Source organism: Trachypithecus francoisi, unplaced genomic scaffold (genome assembly GCF_009764315.1).
Source record: "Trachypithecus francoisi isolate TF-2019V2 unplaced genomic scaffold, Tfra_2.0 Lachesis_group10, whole genome shotgun sequence".
Classification (NCBI taxonomy): Eukaryota; Metazoa; Chordata; class Mammalia; order Primates; family Cercopithecidae; genus Trachypithecus; species Trachypithecus francoisi.
The window spans coordinates 82,991,871-83,012,129 of record NW_022681455.1 but is presented as its reverse complement, the minus strand read 5'-3'; the positions used below and the strand labels follow the sequence as shown (position 1 = coordinate 83,012,129).

At 55.0% G+C, this 20,259-nt stretch overlaps 2 protein-coding genes across 7 annotated transcripts in view; one reads left to right on the top strand and one right to left on the bottom strand.

The window, feature by feature from the left end:
* The first annotated feature begins 10,608 nt into the window (after window positions 1-10,608).
* On the top strand, window positions 10,609-15,116 carry CUNH16orf92 (chromosome unknown C16orf92 homolog). Of its 2 annotated transcripts, none has more exons than XM_033218056.1 (3): window positions 10,609-10,802; window positions 11,125-11,283; window positions 15,022-15,116. In XM_033218056.1, the coding sequence occupies exons 1-3, from the start codon at window positions 10,619-10,621 to the stop codon at window positions 15,036-15,038; spliced, it is 360 nt and encodes a 119-aa protein (XP_033073947.1). In that variant the 5' UTR covers window positions 10,609-10,618; the 3' UTR covers window positions 15,039-15,116. The 2 variants fall into 2 exon arrangements, with proteins under 2 accessions (XP_033073947.1, XP_033073946.1); XM_033218055.1 differs by lacking the exon at window positions 15,022-15,116 and adding an exon at window positions 11,399-12,080.
* TLCD3B (TLC domain containing 3B) overlaps window positions 11,828-20,259 on the bottom strand; it is a 33,354-nt gene continuing 24,922 nt past the window's right edge. For 4 of the 5 annotated variants that reach the window (XM_033218045.1, XM_033218047.1, XM_033218046.1 and 1 more), the window contains 4 exons: window positions 16,834-16,917; window positions 14,006-14,240; window positions 13,122-13,217; window positions 11,828-12,869 (listed from right to left, as the gene is read on the bottom strand). In XM_033218045.1, the coding sequence (XP_033073936.1) occupies window positions 12,585-12,869; window positions 13,122-13,217; window positions 14,006-14,240; window positions 16,834-16,917 (700 nt within the window). In that variant the 3' untranslated portion in view covers window positions 11,828-12,584. Of the gene's footprint in view, window positions 12,870-13,121; window positions 13,218-14,005; window positions 14,241-16,833; window positions 16,918-17,800; window positions 19,087-20,259 lie in introns of those variants that run through there. The other variant, XM_033218048.1, reaches the window with a different exon arrangement.

The following is a 20,259-nucleotide window of genomic DNA, read 5'->3' as shown; positions in this document are numbered from 1 at the left end:
GCGGTGGCTCAAGCCTGTAATCCCAGCACTTTGGGAGGCCGAGACGGGCGGATCACGAGGTCAGGAGATCGAGACCATCCTGGCTAATACGGTGAAACCCCGTCTCTACTAAAAAAATACAAAAAACTAGCCGGGCGACGAGGCGGGCGCCTGTAGTCCTAGCTACTCGGGAGGCTGAGACAGGAGAATGGCGTGAACCCGGGAGGCGGAGCTTGCAGTGAGCTGAGAGCCGGCACTGCACTCCAGCCGGGCGGCAGAGCAAGACTCCGTCTCAAAAAAAAAAAAAAAAAAAAAAAAAAAAAAAAAAAAAAAGAATAAAATAAAAGTAAGAGAAATGTAAAGTCAACAACACTGAGGGGGTGAGGCACTGTGGCTCACACCTATAATCCCAACGCTTTGGGAGGCCGAGGCAGGTGGATCACCTGAGGTCAGGAGTTTGAGACCAGCCTGGCCAACATGGTGAAACCCCATCTCTGCTAAAAATACAAAAAATTAGCCAAGCGTGGTGGCATGTGCCTTGGGAGACTGAGGCAGGAAGATCACTTGAACCTGGGAGGTAGAGGTTGCAGTGAGCTGAGATCATACCACTGTACTCCAACCTGGGCTGTAAGAGCAAAACTCAGTCTCAAAACAAACAAAAACCCCTGAGAAATCACTTATTACCCGTAAAATGGGCAAAATCAAAGTGTTTGGGCCAGTGGTGGTGGCTCACACCTGTAATCCCAGCACTTTGGGAGGCTGAGGTGGGCTGATCCCTTGAGCTTAGAAGTTCAAGACCAGCCTGGGCAACATGGTGAGGCCCTGTCTCTACAAAAAAAAAAAAAAAAAAAGCCAGGCATAGTGGTGTGTGCCTGTGGTCCCAGCTACTGAAGAGGCTGAGGTGGGAGGATCTCTCCTTTTTTTTTTTTTGAGATGGAGTCTTGCTCTGTCGCCCAGGCTGGAGTGCAGTGGCACGATCTCGGCTCACTGCAAGCTCCGCCCCCCGGGTTCACACCGTTCTCCTGCCTCAGCCTCCCAAGTAGCTGAGACTGCAGGTGCCCGCCACCATGCCCGGCTAAATTTTGTATTTTTAGTAGAGATGGGGTTTCACCTTGTTAGCCAGGATGGTCTTGATCTCCTGACCTCGTGATGATGGGAGGATCTCTTGAGACCAGGAGGTCAAGGCTGTAGTAAGCTATAATCACTCCACTGCACTCCAGCCTGGGTAACAGTGAGACCCTGTCTCAAAAAAAAAAAAAAAAGTGTGTATATATATATATACACACACACACACACACACACATATCCTTAGACCCAGAAATTCCACTTTTAGAATTTTATCTTATAGATATGCTGACCCATGAGCCAAATAATAGAAGTTCAAATTCTTTTTTTTTTTTTTTGAGACAGAGTTTCGCCCTTGTTGCCCAGGCTGGAGTGCAATGGCGCAATCTTGGCTCACCGCAACCTCTACCTCCCGGGTTCAAGCAATTCTCCTACCTCAGCTTCCCAAGTAGCTGGGATTACAGGGGCGCGCGCCACCACACCTGGCTAAATTTTTGTGTTTTTAGTAGAGACAGCATTTCACCATCTTGGCCACACTTGTCTTGAACTCCTGACCTCATGATCCATCTGCTTCAGCCTCTCAAAGTCCTGGGATTACAGCCGTGAGCCACCGCGCCCTGCCAAGAAGTTCAAGATTCTTAAATGTAACATGTTCCAGAAGATTGGAAACAACTGAGATACCCAGAAGTAGAAGACCAGTTAAATCAGTCATGATGTAATTCCATACAGTGAAATAGTGTGCAGCCACAAGAGGCTATTTGGCTCTTGCTTAGAATCATCTTTTTTTTTTTTTTAAACATACAAGGTCTTTGAGGTCTCACTACTTTGCCCAAGCTGGTCTAAAATTCCTGGACTCAAGCAATCCTCCCGCCTCGGCCTCCCAAAGTCCTGGGATTACAGGCGTGAGCCGCTGTGCCTGGCTCTAGAATCATTTCACAGTTTCATTTTAACTTAGAAAAGCAAAGTGCAGGCTGGGCGCGGTGGCTCACACCTGTAATCCCAGCACTTTGGGAGGCCAAAGCAGGTGGATCACGAAGTCAGGAGATCAAGACCATCCTGGCTAACACAGTGAAACCCCATCTCTACTAAAAATACAAAAAATTAGCCGGGCATGGCAGCAGGCGCCTGTAGTCCCAGCTACTCGGGAGGCTGAGGCAAGAGAATGGCGTGAACCCGGGAAGCGGAGCTTGCAGTGAGCTGAGATCATGCCACTGCACTCCAGCCTGGGCAACAGAGCAAGACTCCATCTCAGAAGAAAAGAGAAAAAAGAAATCAAAAAAGAAAAGCAAGTGCAGAGAAGCATGGTTGGAATACTGCCGTTTGAGAGGGAAAGAGTTTAGCCGTGTTTGCTTAGTTGTTCACATATTGTTTCTGGAGGCCTGCACAAGAAAATGGTAACTGTGTCCCTTGACAAGCTGAGTGAAAAAAATAATAAAAAAGAATAATAAATACACAAAAGAAAACATAACTATGGTGACCTCTGGGGAGACAGGGCAGGAAGAGGAAAGACTTACTTTTCTTTTTTCTTTCTTTTTTTTTTTTTTTGAGACGGAGTCTAGTTCTGTCGCCCAGGCTGGAGTGCAGTGGCCAGATCTCAGCTCACTGCAAGCTCCGCCTCCCGGGTTTAGGCCATTCTCCTGCCTCAGCCTCCCGAGTAGCTGGGACTACAGGCACCCGCCACCTCGTCCGGCTAGTTTTTTGTATTTTTTAGTAGAGACGGGGTTTCACCGTGTTAGCCAGGATGGTCTCGATCTCCTGACCTCCTGATCTGCCCGTCTCGGCCTCCCAAAGTGCTGGGATTACAGGCGTGAGCCACCACACCAGGCCAATATTTCTAAAGTAAAGGCAACCATTAGGTTTCCTTCGTGGCTCTCCAGGATAAGAAAGGAGGCAGAACTAAGGGAGATGCTGTGCAGTGTGACAATCGGTGAGTTTAGCAAGAGGGTGTCCATGACCTGGGCGCAGGGGGCCTGCAGTGAAGGGAGGGGGACACTCTGGCCAAGGAGCCTGCTGAGTCCTGTCTCCTGTGCTCTCTTCCCACGGTGCTTGCTCAACCCCAGCCCTGCCTGCCTCCAGAAGAACTTGCTGAAGGCAGGTGAGGATGAGGCTGGAGTTCAAGCCAATTTCAGAGGAAAATGATGGACAGTGTTGAGCCCTGCTTTGTCCAGAGTGGGGAGGCTTTTGCACCAGTCACCCAGTCATTCAGTAAATATTGGCTGAATATCGACTATAGATTGTGGGATACAACCAGGACCAAGGTCAATGAGCTGTGACTTCACAGCCTCATAGGGAAGACAGACAAATATACAGACAACCCTCATCCAGGGAAACTGACGTGGGGACAGGGGATGGTCAGAAAGCCATGGGAACTCCGGGTCCTATGAGGCAGGAGGAAACAAAGATTAACACCTTACTTCCCAGAAGAGGAGCTATCTCAGCTGAAACCCGAAAGATGAGGAGGAGTTAGCCAGGTCAAGCATGGGGGCAAGTGTATTCCAGGCAGAGGTGTGTGCCAAGGCTGGGAGGCAGTCCAGAGCATGGCATATTCAGAAATCATTCTACCAGCCTGGTCAACAGGAAGAAACCCTGTCTAAAAAAAAAAAATTAACCAGGAGTGGCCGCACGCACCCGTAGTCTCAGCTACTCGGGAGGCCGAGGCAGGACGATCCCTTGAGCCCAGGAGTGTGAGGCTTCAGTGAGCAGAGATCAAGCCACTATACTCCAGCCTGAGTGACAGAGTGAGGCCCTGCCTCAAAAAAAAAAAAAAAGAAAAAGAAAAAGAAAGAAAAAAATCATTCTACCAAGAAGACGCCTGCACTGTGTGTTTATTGCAGCACTATTCACAATAGCAAAGACACAGAATCAACCTAGGTGCCCACCAACAGTGGACTGGATAAAGAAACTGTGATACGTATATGCCATGGAATAGTATGCAGCCACAAAAAAGATGAAATTATATCCCTTGCAGCAACATGGATGCAGCTGGAGGCCATTATCCTACCTGAATTAATGCAGAAACAGAAAATCAAATACCACATGTTATCGTAAGTGGGAGCTAAACATTGGGTACCTATGGACATAAAGATGAGAATAATAGACACTGGGGACTCCTAAAAAGAGGAGGGAGGGAAAAGGTCGAAAAACTACCTATTGCTGGCACAGTGGCTCACGCCTGTAATCCCAGCACTTCAGGAGGCCGAGGTGGGAGAATTGCTTGAGGCCAGGAGTTCAAGAGCAGCCTGGCCAACATGGCGAAACCCCATCTCTACTAAAAATACAAAAATAATTAGGTGGGCTTGGTGGCACGCATCTGTAATTCCAGCTACTCAGAAGGCTGAGGCACAAGAATCAGTTGAACCTGGGAGGCAGAGGTTGCAATGAGCTGAGATCACGCCACTGCACTCCAGCCTGGGCAACAGAGTGAAACTCCATCTTGGAAGAAAAAAAAAAGAAAATTGAGGCTGGGTGCTATAATCCCAGCACTTTGGGAGGCCAAGGCAGGAGGATCCCTTGAGCCCTGGAGTTCAAGACCAGCCTGGGCAACATAGTGAAATCCTATTTCTACCAACACAAAAAACAAAAAAAGGCCGGGCGCGGTGGCTCAAGCCTGTAATCCCAGCACTTTGGGAGGCTGAGACGGGCGGATCACGAGGTCAGGAGATCGAGACCATCCTGGCTAACATGGTGAAACCCCATCTCTACTAAAAAAACTACAAAAAACTAGCCGGGCGAGGTGGCGGGCGCCTGTAGTCCCAGCTACTCCGGAGGCTAAGGCAGGAGAATGGCGTGAACCCGGGAGGTGGAGCTTGCAGTGAACCGAGATCGCGCCACTGCACTCCAGCCTGGGTGACAGAGCAAGACTCCGTCTCAAAAAAAAAAAAAAAAAAAAAAAAAAATTAGTTGGGCGTGGTGACTTGATCATGCAGTTCCAGCTACTTGGGAGGCTGAGGTGAGAGGATCGCTTGAGCCTGGGAGGTCGATGCTGCACTGAGCTATGATTGCACCACTGCACTCCAGCCTAGGCAACAGAGTGAAATGCTGTCTCAAAAAAAAAGAAAGAAAGAAAGAAAGAAAAGAACATTAAACCAACAGATCTTTTTATTCTTATTTTTTTACAGATGTGATTCTCTGTCACCGAGGTTGGAGTGTAGCAGCACAATCATGGCTCACTTGAACCTTGAACTCCTGGCCTCCAGTGATCCTCCCACCTTGGCTTCCCAAATTGCTGGGATTACAGGCATGAGCCCACAAACCTGGCCTAACAGGTCTCAATTTGGGGCTCATTAGGTGAGAGATAAGGATTCAGGATGATTCCTAGGTTTCTGTGTTGAGCAGACCATCTAGAGGAATGATGGGACCATCCACTGAGATGAAAAGATGGGAGCAGAGCAGGTCTGGAGTAAGACTCCATTTATGATCCATTGCCTTGGAGATGTATTTGGACATCACAAACAGACATCTCAGAGTCTGGAGCTCCGAGGAGAGGTCTGGGCTGGAAATATACATTTGTGAGTCACTGGCATATAGATGGTATTTAAAGCCACGAGTATGGATGAGATCACCTAAGCAGAGAATATAGATAGCAAGACAAGGCCCCAAGCTGAGTTGGCTGGAGAAGGAGTCCTAAGAATTGGTGAGTGTGGCTCCGGGGCTCTGAGTCAGGGACAGGTGCACCTGCTGGGAGGCAGACAGAATGGAAAGAGAGAGAACCATTTGATTTGACAGATTATGAGCTCTTTCATGGACTTGATCAAAGCGGCTTCAGTGGATCGGTGGGAACAAAGCCAGATTAGAAGAGGTCAAAGATTGGCCAGGCGCGGTGGCTCACGCCTGTAATCCCAGCACTTTGGGAGGCAGAGGCAGGCAGATCACCTGAGGTCAGGAGTTTGAAACCAGCTTGGCCAACGTGGCGAAACCCCATCTCTACCAAAAATACAAAAATTAGCTGGGCGTGGTGGTGGGTGCCTATAATCCCAGCTACTCAGGAGGCCAAAGTGGGAGAATCATTTGAACCCGGGAGACAGAGGTTGCGGTGAGCCGAGATCACGCCACTGCACTCTAGCCTGCGTGACTGAATGAGACTCCATCTCAAAAAAAGAAGAGATCGAAGAGTCCATTAAAGGTGAGGGAGTGGAGACAGCAGGTGTAGATGACCCAGAGTTGCCCGTCTACTCTAGAATGATGCGCATCTATGAGCTCTCTCCCTTGTCACTCTTGAGGGCAAGGACCATGCCCTGGTGATTTCTGAGCCATAAATGGAGTCCGGCCAGTGCATAGCAGGAGCTCAGCACATTTATGTCATGGATGGATAAATGGATGAATGGATAATGCATTGTTTGGGTCGAAACGGCCTTTTCTGGTAGAGATAGTAGCTGTATGTTTTTGAAGCATTTAAGAAAACAAAAAAAAGTCAACCCCAAAGGCCATAGGCTCTGTGTCCCTCCTCCCAGCTAACCTCAAGGAGCAGTTGCATGTGGGCCTGGGGCACAAGCCCTGACCCAGCATCAGGAACCAGGTTATTTATTTATTTATTGAGATAGAGTCTCGAGTGTCAACCAGGCTGGAGTGCAGTGGCATGATCTCGGCTCACTGCAACCTCCACCTACTGGGCTCAAGTGATTCTCCTGCCTTAGAGTCCTGATTAGCTGGGACTATAGGCGCGCATCACCACGCCTGGCTAATTTTTTTTTTTTTTTTTTGAGATGAAGTTTCACTCTGTCACCCAGGCTGGAGTGCAGTGGTACAATTTAGGCTCACTGCAACCTCTCTCTCCTGGGTTCAAGCAGTTCTCCTGTCTCAGCCTCCCGAGTAACTGGGACTACAGGCACATGCTACCATGCCTGGCTAATTTTTGTATTTTTAGTAAAGACGGGGTTTCACCATATTGGTCAGTCTGGTCTTGAACTCCTGACCTCAGGTGATCCACCCGCCTTGGCCTCCCAAAGTGCTGGGATTATAGGTGTGAGCCACCACGCCCAGCCTTTTTTTGGATTGTTAGACAGGATTTCATCATGTTGGGCAGGCTGGTCTTGAACTCCTGGCCTCAAGTGATCCACCCATCTCGGCCTCCCAAAGTGCTGGGATCATAGGCGTGAGCACCGCGCCTGACCCAAAAACCACGTTACTCAGTCCCTTCTGCCGCCTCTCATATGCCCTGCGGCTTTGGATAAATCGCTTCCTCTTTCTTATAAGTGACCTGCGTGGCGGCTCACAACTGTCATCCCAGCATTTTGGGAGGCGAGAGTGGGAGGATCACTTATGCCCAGAAGTTTGAGACCAGCCTGGGCAACATAGCAAGACCCCGTCTCTACAAAGAAAAAGTAAGTAGGCTGGGCACAGTCGCTCATGCCTGTAATCCCAGCATTGTAAGAGACCGCCAAGGGTAGATCACTTGAAATCAGGAGTTTGAGACCAGACTGGCCAACATGATGAAACCCCGTCTCTACTAAAAAAACTACAAAAATCAGCCAGGTATGGTGGCACATGCTTTTAATCCCAGCTACTCGGGAGACTGACGCAGGAGAATCGCTTGAACCAAGGAGGCTGAGCTTGCAGTGAGCCAAGATCGCGCCACTGCACTCCAGGATGGCCAACAGAGCGAAACTCCATCTCAAAAAAACAAAACAAAAAATAAGCAGGTGTGGTGGTGCACGCCCATCGTGCCAGCTACTTGGGAGGCTGAGGTGAGAGGATCACTTGAGCCCAGGAGGTCGAGGCTGCACTCCAGCCTGGGTGGCAGACAGAGCAATATCCTGTCTCAAAAAAAAAAAAAAAAAAAAGGAAGCCATCAGCGCAGCACAGGGGAAGCAGCCTACGTGAGCCAGTCCCATAGATATTGGTTTCCCTCCTTCCCCACCCCTGCCCCGCCGCCCCCTTTTTTTTCTCTCTCTCTGGGCTTTTTACTTGTTTAGGAACTCGAAGCGGTTCATGGCAAGTACCCCGAGTCCTAGCCCACCTGTTCTCTGCATAGAGTTGCTGCAGAGCACCTCACACGCGCACAGATACACGCCTGGCTTTGGGGGAAGTCGCGACACTGGGTCTGCAGAGTCCGCTGAGCACGCGTCTTCGTCATGAAACTAAGGAGACCCTGGAGTGTCCTTGGGCTTGGGTGGGATGGAACATGCCCGTGACAGACAGGCCCACCTGCCAATCAGAAGGGAGCTCTCCTTAGCCGATATGGGACCGCAGGAGTGGAAATGGCTGTTGGGAGGTGGCAGAGACGGGAGATGGGGTGGCCACAGGGGAGCTGCCGGCCACAGAAGAGGAAACGGAGGTGCAGGGAGCGGAGTCTGCGAAAGATGCGTGAATGGCCGAGATGTGCCTCGGAAAGGGCCTAGAGACTTCCTCTGACCAACCCCCGACGGCCATTCCCAGCCATCCGTTTTCCTGCAGCCTCAGATGCAACCTGTGGAAGACGCGGGAGGAAGCCCGGGAGTCCGCCCGGCTACGCCTTCCCTAGGGTGGGAGCGGGGACTCAGGCGCGGACGCTGCTGCCACCTAGTGGGAGAAGCCTGCTACTCCTCTCGGTTCCTAACCCCAGGGTAGTTCCTAGCTGAGCACTGAGGCAGGATCGGGGGAGGATGGTGAGAGCCCTGTGCCCCTTGATCTGCGGACACGATGCGAGGGGGAGCCTCAGAGAGGAACCCCAGGCCCCAGGAAGTGTGCATTGCCCACACTACATTTCCCCTCTGGGCCATGATTTCCTCCCGTGTATAAGGGAGGCAAGAGTACCTGATTCTGGGCTGGGCTTGGTGGCTCATGCCTGTAATCCCAACACTTTGGGAGGCCGAAGCGGACGGATCATCTGAGTTCAGGAGTTCAAGACCAGCCCGGCCAACATGGTGAAACCCCATCTCTACTAAAAATACAAAAATTGGCCGGACAGTGGTGGTGCGTGTCTATAATCCCACTATTCAGGAGGCTGAGGCAGGAGAATCGCTTGAACCCAAGAGGCGGAGGTTGCAGTGAGCTGAGATTGTGCCTCTGCCCTCCAGCCTGGCCAACAGAGTGAAACTTCATCTCAAAAAAAAAACAAAACAAACAAACAAAAAAGGCCGGGCGCAGTGGCTCACGCCTGTAATCTCAGTACTTTGGAAGGTCGAGGCCGGCGGATCACGATGTCAGGAGATCGAGACCATACTGGCTAAGACGGTGAAACGCCGTCTCTACTAAAAATACAAAAAAATTAGCGGGGCGTTTTGGTGGGTGCCTGTAGTCTCAGTTATTCGGGAGGTTGAGGCAGGAGAATGGCGTGAACCTGGGAGGCAGAGTTTGCAGTGAGCCGAGATCATGCCACTGCACTCTAGCCTGGGCGACTGAGCAAGACCCTGTCTCAAAAAAAAAAAAAAAAAAAGAGTACCTGCCTCTGAGGGTCAGTGCAAGGGTAAATTAACCAATTTGTGCAAGGAACTTGGCCATAAATGGGGTCCAGCCAGCATAGTAATAGGTGTCAAATAAATGCTACCCACTGGGCATGGTGGCTCACGCTTGTAATCCCAGCACTTTGGGAGGCTGAAGCTGAAAGATCATCTGAGGCCAGGAGTTCGACACTAGCCTGGGCAACATAACAAGACCTCATCTCTACAAAAAATGCAAAGATTAGCCAGGCATGGTGGCACATGCTTGTGGTCCCAGCTACTCAGGAGGCTGACTTGAGAGGATCACTTGAGGCCAAGAGTTCCAGGCTGCAGTGATCATACCACTGTACTCCAGCCTGGGTGACAGAGTGAGACCCTGTCTCTGAAAAGACATAAAATAGGCTGGGCACTCTGGGAGGCCGAGGCGAGCAGATCACCTGAGGTAAGTAGTTCGAGACCAGCCTGACCAACATAGTGAAACCCTGGGTGGCTCAAGCCTGTAATCCCAGCACTTTGGGAGGCCGAGATGGGCGGATCACGAGGTCAGGAGATCGAGACCATCCTGGCTAACACGGTGAAACCCCGTCTTTACTAAAAAAAATACAAAAAACTAGCCGGGCGAGGTGGCGGGCACCTGTAGTCCCAGCTACTTGGAGGCTGAGGCAGGAGAATGGCATAAACCCGGGAGGCGGAGCTTGCAGTGAGCTGAGAACCGGCCACTGCACTCCAGCCCGGGCGACAGAGCGAGACTCCGTCTGAAAAAAAAAAAAAAAGAAACCCTGTCTCTACTAAAACTACAAAAATTAGCCGGGTGTGGTGGCAGGCAGGCAGCTATAATCCTAGCTACTCAGGAGGTTGAGGCGTGAGAATCACTTGAACCCGGGAGGCGGAGGCTGTAGTGAGCCAAGATCGTGCCACTGCACTCCTGCCTGGGTGACAGACGGAGACCCTGTCTCCAAAAAAATGAAAATAAAACAAATGCTACCTGTGGTTGATCCAAGGGGTAACTGGAGGTGTGTGGCCCGGTGCCGCCACCCCAAATTGTGCCTGTTGTCTAAACACATCTTCCTTTAGTTCTGGCTTTCAGCAAGATGGCCCTGCCACATCTCTCCTCTTTGTAAACGCTGGGGCTGCCACCATTATGGTTTTATCATCAGCGACATTCCAGAGGATGAAGACTCCCCTGGTCCCAAACTGTCCTCTCCTCTCCTCTTCTGATGAGGGTGAGGGATGGGGAAGGGGTCCCAGCTCCTAGCACTTTCTCCCCTCACCCCAGAGCGCCATCAGAACAGCTCTGGGCTGTGACATCACAGAGCCCCCACCTCATGATAGGAGTCATGAAGTTGTGGCCATGGGTGCTGGTGTGGGTGTGGCTGGCTGCAATAGGGGCCATAGACACTGGTGAGAAGCTGTCTTGGGAGCATCAGGAAGTCAGGCAGCTCTGGGGGCATAAAGGGTGATGCCCACTTAGGGACTGGGAAGCCAACCCTGCACCCTCTCGTTTTCTCTCCACTCTTCTTTCCCATCCTGCTGGTCCCACCCACCCCCCGACAACCATGGGCCTTGTCATGGTGCACCCAGCTGACCCTGAGGGAAATCAAGACCCTCCACAGCCTCCACAATGAGGCTGGGTGGTCTCACAGGGTCCCAAGCCAGCTTCAGCCTTCAGAGATAAAGGCAGGGGTCAGCTTGGCTGTTGTCACAGACTTTGCTTGGATCCTAGCACCCAGACCCAAGCGTGCCACGGTGTCAGCCCTGGGGACAGAGTCTCCGCGCTTCTTAGACAGGCCTGACTTCTTTGATTATCCAGACTCGGACCAAGCCAGGCTCCTGGCTGTGGCCCAGTTTATTGGAGAGAAACCCATGATGTTCGTTAACTCAGGTATGAACCAGCTAGAGAAGGGACCTCCCTCCCCGTCAGGGCCTGGAGGAGAACAGCCCCCCGACCCTTCCATTGGGCCATCAGAAGGGAATTAAGGGTCCCGCTTGTCTAGCAGGTTCCAGCCCTGGGCTCTTCCATCACATCCTGGTAGGCTTCCTGGTGGTGGTGTTCTTCTTTCTCCTTTTCCAGTTCTGCACCCACATGTAAGGCCTGCCCCCTTCCTCCAACCCCACCCACCACCACCTTCCTTGGGAGCAGCTGAAGACCCCAGTTCTAGTGGGGCAGGGTGTGACCTCTCCCCTCTGATCTCCATGCCCCACAGAAACTTCCACAAAGGGGCCTAAAGAGCCGGACAGGGGCCCCAGACTCAACCTGAGCACCCACACCCACCTCCTCTCCTGTCGATGAGCAAAAGTTCCCCACTTTTCTCCTCCCGGACTGCCCAGCGAGGAGCTGGGGATCCCGCTCCCTGTGCGTTTCCCACAGCCCAAGCCCCCCACCTCCTCCCTTCCCAGCCCCAAAGAACTTGATGGTGAGGGCCTTGGTGGCGTTCACGCAGATCGTCTTTTATTAGCGGTCTGTAAAGCACCTCCCAGGGTCCCCCGACCCCAGATTGGAGGAAGCCTTGAGAGGTCAGTAGCACCAGGGACATGGCAGGGCCCGAGGGCGCGATGTGCAGCCGATGGTGAGGGACTGGGCGCCCTCGCCTGCCCCCGGGGTTGTCAGCACTGGGAAGGCTTAGGGGTAGCAGCCACCTCTCTCCCTCAACCCAACAGACTAGTTCAAATTTGGGTAAATAAATAAAATAAATAAGATTCCTCAAGCTGGCCTACCCTGGAGAGGAGCCATGGTTGCAGCCGGCCACTCGGGAGGCCCGAGGGCCAGCCGGGTTAGTTGGGGCGTCCTCTCCTCTTGGGTGATGGGGAGCCCTGGGGGGTGGCAGCAGAGGGGCTGGGATGGCCTTGGCAGAGGCACCTCCCCACATTCTGACTCCTGGTCCCCTTGGAACCCTGTCGGTCTCCCTCCCCACAAGCCCTCCTGCCCTCAGTGGGTGGGAGGTGGTGCTCCCTCCCCTCCTCCAGCGCAGGGGTGTGCAGGAAGGGGGCACAGTAAGGAGAAGAGGTTCCCTCTCTCCCCCAGCTCAGTCCCCGTGGTATGGGGCCTCTTCCCTTTCAGGGTCATCGTCAGTCCTGGGGTTGTCCGGGCAAGAGGATCCTGGCTCCCACACCCAGCCATCAGCCCCAGAGCCCTGTCTCCACCGGGGTGGGGGTGGGGAGGGGGAGGGTCCTGGACCCCGGGCCTCAGTCCTGGGCCTGGCAGGCCGGGGGTGGCCGGGAGCGGGGCCAGAAGAGGCGGCAGGCCCCACGGCAGATGAGGAAGAACCAGTAGAGCTGAGGGGCCAGGAGCAGCGCAGCGCCCAGGTTGACGTGGGCAGGGATGGCCAGGGGCACGGCCAGCAGAGGCAGGCCAGCGTGGCGCCCGTAGGCCCAGTACAGGTAGGGGAAGAGCAGCACCCGGCAGCACAGGAAGCTGAGCAGCATCAGGGCCCCGTTCACCTTGTGCAGCAGCGTGTGCTGCTGCTTGTACTGAGGGGACATGGACACCGTGGCCGCGGCGGCAGGAGGGCTCAGCCCCCCTGGCTCTCTCCCTGCCTCCTGCAACCCTGGCAGGCAGCTCCTCCCAGACAAGACGCTTTGCCAGGACACAAGCACCAGCTCAAAAGGCAAGGGGTGAGGGGGGATGACGAAGGGGCCAGAGCCCTTGGCAGCAACCCTGAAGGTCCCTCCCCTTCCCGTACTCTCCCCATCGGGCTCCCGCACCCTCCCGTGCTCACTCACCTGGATGAGGATCTTGCCAAGGCAGACGAAGGGTGTGCTGACCTCTGCCATCAACATGCAACCCAGAAAGAAGTCTCCCTTCCCCTGTCGCCACACCTGAGCACACAGACAGGAAGGTGAGGAGCTGGGGCTCCCCCTGGGTTCTTAGGCAGCCCCCACCCTTCCTCTTTCCCCTCTGTCACTTTTGGAGATGCTTGACTCTGAATGTCAAAACAGCTGGGTGCAGGGCTGGGCACAGTGGTTCACACCTGTAATCCCAGCACTTCGGGAGGCCGAGGTGGGCGGATCACGAGGTGAGGAGTTTGAGACTAGCCTGGCCAACATGGTGAAACTCCGTCTCTACTAAAAACACCAAAAAAATGAGCCCGGCATGTTGGCAGGCACCTGTAATCCCCACTACTGGGGCGGCTGAGGTGGGAGAATCACTTGAACTCAGGAGGCGGAGGTTGCAGTGAGCCGAGATCACACCACTGCACTCCAGCCTGAGCGACACAGAGAGACTCCGTCTTGGAAAGAGAAAATAGAGAAAGAACACCTGGGTGCAGGAGCAGGTACATGACTTGGCTGCATCCCTCTCACAGTCCTGCAGAAAGACTGTGCTCCTTATGTAACAGGTGAGGAAACTGAGGCTCAGAGATGTGCAACCACAGATCCAAAGTGCTGCAGCCGGGCATTGTCCAGCCCGGGGCCAGGCTGCCCCCACACCCTGGTGCCCCTGGGCTGGTGCTCAGTGAACTCTGCCTGTCCACAGCTTTCTCTGGAAACATGCTGAGTCTACTTGGCTGCCAGTACCCAGACCCAGGGCTTCCCAGGTTCCTGCCAGCACCAGTGGGACCAAGGAGCAGGCCACCCACACCCCGCCCTCCCAGCTCCCCGGGACTCACCACCGAGAGCGGGAAGCACACCAGCACCATGGCGGCATGGTGGAGCACCATGAGGAACTCCTTGTGCAGGTAGCCACGTGCTATGGCCCATGTGCTGCCCGGGGCTCTGGCCACTCCGTCATCCCCTCCATGCCCTTTGACCTGGTGCTTGTGCCAGTGACAGAGAAACATGGCGTAGATGTCGTAGATGAAGTAGGGCACAGCAAACTGCGTGTAGGCAGAGGACAGCCAGTGTCTGTTGGGCAGAGAGACAGGAGGGGGAAGGGGTGGGTGGGTGTGAGGAGCAAGGAGGAAAAGGGACACCAGTGAGCGAGGGCAGATCTCAGGGGTTGGCACGGCAGCCCTGGACAGCAGTGGAGTCTCGGGTACAGATGAGGGATCCAGAGGGTAGAGGGTGAGAAACTTGCCCGAGCTCACGCAGTCACGCAGCTAGTAAGCGATGGTGCTGGCATTCAAACCTGTGGCCTCAGAACCCACCCATGTTCTTCTCTCTCTGCAGTACAGTGGGGAGAAAAGAAAAGAACAGAAGATGCCCACAGACCAAAAGGCACAGATAGAGTGCCAAAATAAGCCCAGGCCAGGCAGGTGGGACCTTCCTTGCCATGGTTATTTGTCCTAACCTTACCATGAAGTTAGGACCAGCACTAGCTGAATGGGTGAGAGTGCTGGAGAGGGAGGTCACAGGGGTGGACCCCCATTCCTGCCTGCTGAGGCAGGCGCTCTTCCAAACTTCCCATGCATGCACTTATTTACCCCTCCCAAAACCCTGTAAAAGGTAGGTGTGGCCATAACCCCCACCGTACAGGTGAGGAAGTGAGTCACAGACGGGCTAGGTAACCTGGCCAAGGAAGGGACATGGGCAGTGGCTCCACAGCCCTCACTGTCATCCCCACTGTCCCCAGAAGATCCAAGAGGCATCAGAGACAGGCCCTGCTGGCAAGTGAGGGGTCTTGTCAGCGCTGTTCGCCCTGCCCCAAAGGGACCCCATCTCTTTTCTGTTTTGTGTTGTTTCTCAGGGACAGCCAAGCATTAAGGGGAAAATGCAGAACAAAAGGAGCCAAGGACAGAGAAAGTTCCATGTACTTGGAGAGTAAACAAAAATGAGAAATGGATGAATAGACAAGACAGCATTTTTCTTCTGGAGTCAGCACATTGGCAGTTTCTTTCAAATCCTGTAGTCCCGAGACTGGTCTGGGGTGGGGGCAGAAGGTCCTCGCCCCACACAGAGGAGGAGGGATGAAAGCAGAGTCAGCCAGAAGTTATCACCAAACATGAGGCATGTGGAGGGAGCTGTGGAGAAGTTGGGGCTGAGGCCTCTGAGGTTGGGGAGCCTGAGGCAGGCAGCCTGTGAGTGGAGCCAGCCCATTCTCCAGCAGGGACGGTACCAGGGAAAAGGGAACCTGAGACTGTGATGCAGTGGTGTGGAGCTGCGGCCCAGAGGCAGGGAAAGATGAGAGGGGAGGAGCAGCTGCAGAGAATGCGAGGCAAGAACACAGGGAGAAAAGGTCCAAGTGGCCTGGAGGAGTCAGGGAAGGAAGCTGCCCACAATGCAGGCCCAGCAGAGGTGATGGGAGATGGGGCCCGCTGGCTGGTGCAGGAGACCAGGAGGGGCCACCAGGCCCTGGGCTGTCATGTGAGGTGTTAAATCCCATCCCCACCCTCTTGGCAATTAGGTGCTCAGAAGTAGGAACAGCTGTTGCCCTGGATTAACCCGGATCCTCCCCACCTACCTGAGGATTAAAGCAGGGAGGAAGGACAGGAACAGACACAGAGGGCCTGGGGAGCAGGCGGGGTGCAGAAGCCAAAAGGTGACCTCTGCATGTGAAGGCTGGGGAGGAAGTGCTGGATCCCAGGCTCAGCTTGGAGAAGGGGTGGGGAGGGGCAGGCCGAGGCCAAGAAGCAGCCAAGTCCCTGGGCAGGGTGTGAAGAAAGAGTTAAGCCAAGACCTGTCCTCTGCAGCTGCCACTTAACTCAATTCCTCTCGATGAAGCCCTTCCAGGAAGGGCCGCTGCCTCACCACAGAAGAGGCAACTCATCTTCGGAAAAAGAGGAGGCGAACAGAAACAGGGCACCCCCCGTCAGGGGTGTCCAGAGAATGTCCCCTGGGACTCAGGGACTGCCACAGAAGGGAAGTGGCACTGAAAGCTACGAAGGGGGTGTTGTGGGCACCTCCAAGGCAACTTGCAATGGGCCACCCATGAGTCACCTAGGGCAGTCGTCAGCACCACGGACAGGGCCCCTCTCCTCTCCGTCCTCCGCCTCCTGCCTGCACACCTCTGGGCCTTTTTGGCAAGCACCAGACACTGCAGCAGCTGCCTGGCCACATTTTGGCCTCTTCGCGCTCATCCCCTCCTGCACTGCCTGGCCGTGTGTGGCCTTGTGCGTGTCATCTTTCCCCTCTCCTCTCCCTCACGCATGGACTGGGTGCCGGATGCCTGGATTCTGGGAGGGCCTGAGGGGTGAGCCCGGCATGAGGAGGGGGCACTCCATCTGGGAGCTGGAAGGAAATGGGATCTGCCTCCTGGGGCGGAAGGCAGGGAAGAGGTGGGGAACCCACGACAACACGGGAGACCTGGAGGCCAATTAGGAAGCGCTTTGAGGATCCTCTGTGATCTCCGCTCCTTCTCCCCCTGGTTCTGACCTTTAAGGACAGGACGGGATAAATTTATCCCCAGGTGTTGAGTTGCAGTTATTGCAGTGAACTTGCTCGTCCAAGTTAAGGGCTTGGGGACCATGGACAGAGTTCCCTCCAAGATGTGGGGTCTTCCAGGGTTATGTGTACACACCAACCACTGGCACCTGGGCAAGGGGGTTCTTGCGGCACTTACTGGTCATCGATGATGTGCTTGCAGGAGGTGGAAACGATGTAGCCAGCAGTGGAGGCCATGATGGCCTGGACAGAGGACACCAGCCTAGGAGAGAGAGGGAGGCGTGCTAGAAGGGCAGAAGGGAAGAGGTGTGTGCCTTGATTTCTCCTCGTTGCTAGTCTAGCGACTGCGCTTTGCATTCAGCCACTTCTCGGACCAGTCCTTGCCCGCCTTCTCCCAAGGCTGGGCTGTCTGAAATGTGCCCCACCACAGGCACCTCACGGCTCTCTGGTCCATTCGGCTGCTGTTCCTCAGTCCACCCCACTCCTTGCCACCTTCTCCCTTCCCCACTTGTGGAAACTGAGTCTCCCTCTTCTCGGGGTGGCAGGGTGTCTGTCCTGAGGTGAGACCCCACTGAGAGTGAGCTGCTGGCCTGGACCTCTCCCCACGAGGGGAGCCTGGGCCAGTTCTTGCCCCATTCCCCTGCCCAGTCATGACGCAGGCCTCACTCTGGACTCTTTGTGACCCCAAGCTCCCCAGTCACTCTCCCACTGTCTCCTGACTGCCACTAGCCTCCACTCTGCACTCTGGCCCTGATCTAGGGGTATACAGTTGCACCACCCACTCCTCCATCCCTGGCCCGTAAACACTCGCCCTGAATGACACCTAGCTGTCTGGCCCTGGCCTCGGTCCCTACTGTCTTATAGGAGTGTCTCCACTGCATGCCGGCCCTGTTTTGGAGGGTGGGAGGGTGTACCGGGAAGAAGAGACAGGCAGGCTGAACACTAGTAGACCAGATGGCAGGGCTGGATGAGGTCTCCCAGGACAGTGAGCAAGGCAGGCAGTGAGAAGAGAGGAAGCCTGGGGGTAAAGCCTCCAACCCCCATAGGAACTCCCAATACCCACCCACTGAGGGTCCAGAGAAGTGCCAGGTCCCTTCCGTTCCCTGAGAAGCAGAGAGGGGCTGAGGGGAAGGAAAGTGGTTTACCTGGCTGAGACAATGACCGCGTCGGCCTCCTCCCAGCGCAGCTGGGGCAGCCGCTGGAGCGTATTCTTGGAGAGGAGGAAGAGTCCGGGGAACACCACCCCCCCGGCCACCATCGGGGTCAGCATGGTGGCTGAGGACTTGGGCAGGGAGGCAGGCGGGCCGTGAAGGGTCAGGGAGGCTGAGCGGAAGGAGTTAGGGGTGGAGAAGGGACGCCAAGCCCAGGAAGGAGGGAGAAAATGATGGGAAGGGGCACAAAGGGGACAGGGCGGCGACGGGATGGGGCCAGAGAGTCCAATGAAACTGGGGAGTCAGGAGGGGGCCAGTTGGGCAGAGACGGGGGAGGGGAGGATGGAGAAGGGGAGCAGGAGCAGGCCAGTGAGGGATGGGGAGAGGCAAGGAGGGGATGGCTTGGTGAGGGACAGAGAGGAAGAGGGGACAGGAGGAGGATGCAAATGGGGGAGGGGAGGGAGCCACCAGGCAGGTGGGGAGGGGAGGCTTACGTGAGAGGCTGGGAGGGCTCGAGGAGGCGGGGAGGGGGTGGGAGTGGGTCTGGGTGCCAGCCCCAAAGGAAGGAGACAGGCAGGAGGGAGCGGAGGAGCAGGCAGGAGGGAGCGGAGGAGTAGCCGGGCAAGCGGTCAGCGGTTACCACCGCTCTCCCAGCTCCACTGCCTCCTCTCGCTGCCGCCCCGGTCCCCGCCACCCGGCACAGACACCGCACATGGCATCATAGAGACTCCGTGCCCAGCCCCCTGCCCCCTCGGTGGGGAGGGGGAGGGGGAGGGGAAGTGACCACCTTGGGGAGGGCGGGGGAGGGGCAGGGAAATGATGGCACCGACCAGACACCGAGAAACCGGACCTGCAGCGGCGTCTCCCCATGCAGCTCTGAGCCACAGCCTCGGCTGCGACAGAGATGGGGGGAGCAGAGAAAGAGGGAGGGGGAGGCCCTTAAAGGAACAGCAGCTGCGGCGGCACAGGGGGCTGCTAGGGACAGGGGCCGGCTCTTCTCTTGGGGAGGAAGGGGGCTTAGGGCTCCTTAGCCAGCTGGGAGGGGGCCCTGAGCCCCTACAGGGGCCTGACCCTGTTCCCCATCAGCACTTTGCAAATGCCTGGCATCTCCTCCCTCGCCAAGCCATCCCTCTGTGGCCTGCCCCGGGTCCCAGCTTTGGGTGCCCACTCCAGCGAAAGACAGGCTTCCCCAGGAGAGGGAGCAGGAGCAAGTGGTGCTTTCTCAGAGGGAAGAGCTGAAGGAGGGGATGGGAGGAAAAATATCTCAACACAGTATCCTCAGACCCAGAGGCTCCCTCACCCTATGGCCAGGAAGGAAGCTGACATTGGCCAGAGGGGGCACCTGACTGTGCTGCAGGGCTGCCCATGTTCCGTCTGCTGCAGGAGCTCCGAGGGCGCTGTGCCTGTCCTTCCCACAGGGCCAGCAACGATCCTGAGGCTCCCTGAGGTCACCCAGTTCAGAAGTGGCAGAGCCCTCTCATTGCAGGTGTCGGAGGGGCAGAGAGTGGAAGAAGGGGGGAGTGGGGGGGCAGGGGGCCTCTGCCTCTCAGGAAGCCCCAGGGAGCCCTAGGATGCCCAGGCCCTATTCTTCAGACAGCCAGCCCCTCCTGACCGCCCCTAAATTCCTACCCCTCTCTTTTTCGTCAGTTTCCTTAATGCTCCTAGCTCCCCTTCCTCTGCAACTTCCACAAACAGCCTAGTTTCAGAGTAGGAAAGGACAGCGGGGTGGGCTGGTGCAAGCTCCTCACTGGCCCATAAGGAAAGTGAGGCCTGGGGACTGGGCCAGGGTCGCGCTGTGGGACCGGAGCCAGAGGCACTGCCTTCTTTGACTTCTGCCCTCCCATCCTGATCCCAACTGTCTTGTGGACTTCGGCATGACAAGGGCCTGTTATGCAAACTCCTTTGGTCTCCAAGCTCAATAATCAACCCTGTGGTTTGCCTTTCTCTGCCAGAGCCCACTCCTCGCCTCCCCAAAAGAAAGGCCGGGGACTGGGATTTGCTGTTTTGTGCTGCCCTCTAGCGGCGATCTGTAGGAAAGCACCCAGGAAGTCTCGGGCCGATTTAGAGCCGGTTTTAGAGACAATAGCGGACCTAGCTCCCGCCGCCCTCAGCCCTTCACTGGACAGGGAAAGGGGATCCAGCTCCCTGAGTTTTTACTACATGCTGGGCATAGTACCAGGTGATTTCTACTGATTCTTATTTGGTATCCCTGTTTTATAGAAGAAACAGGTTTAGAAATCTTGTGGGTTTTATTTTGTTTTGTTTTGTTTTTTTGAGATACGGTCTCATTCTCTCCCCCAGGCTGGAGCACAGTGGCACGATCATGGCTCCCTGCAACCTCAACCTCCCCAGGCTCAAATGATCCTCATGCCTCAGCCTCCCGAGTAGCTGGGACTACAAGCGCACACCACCATGCCCAGGTAATTTTTGTATTTTTTGTAGAGATGAAGTTC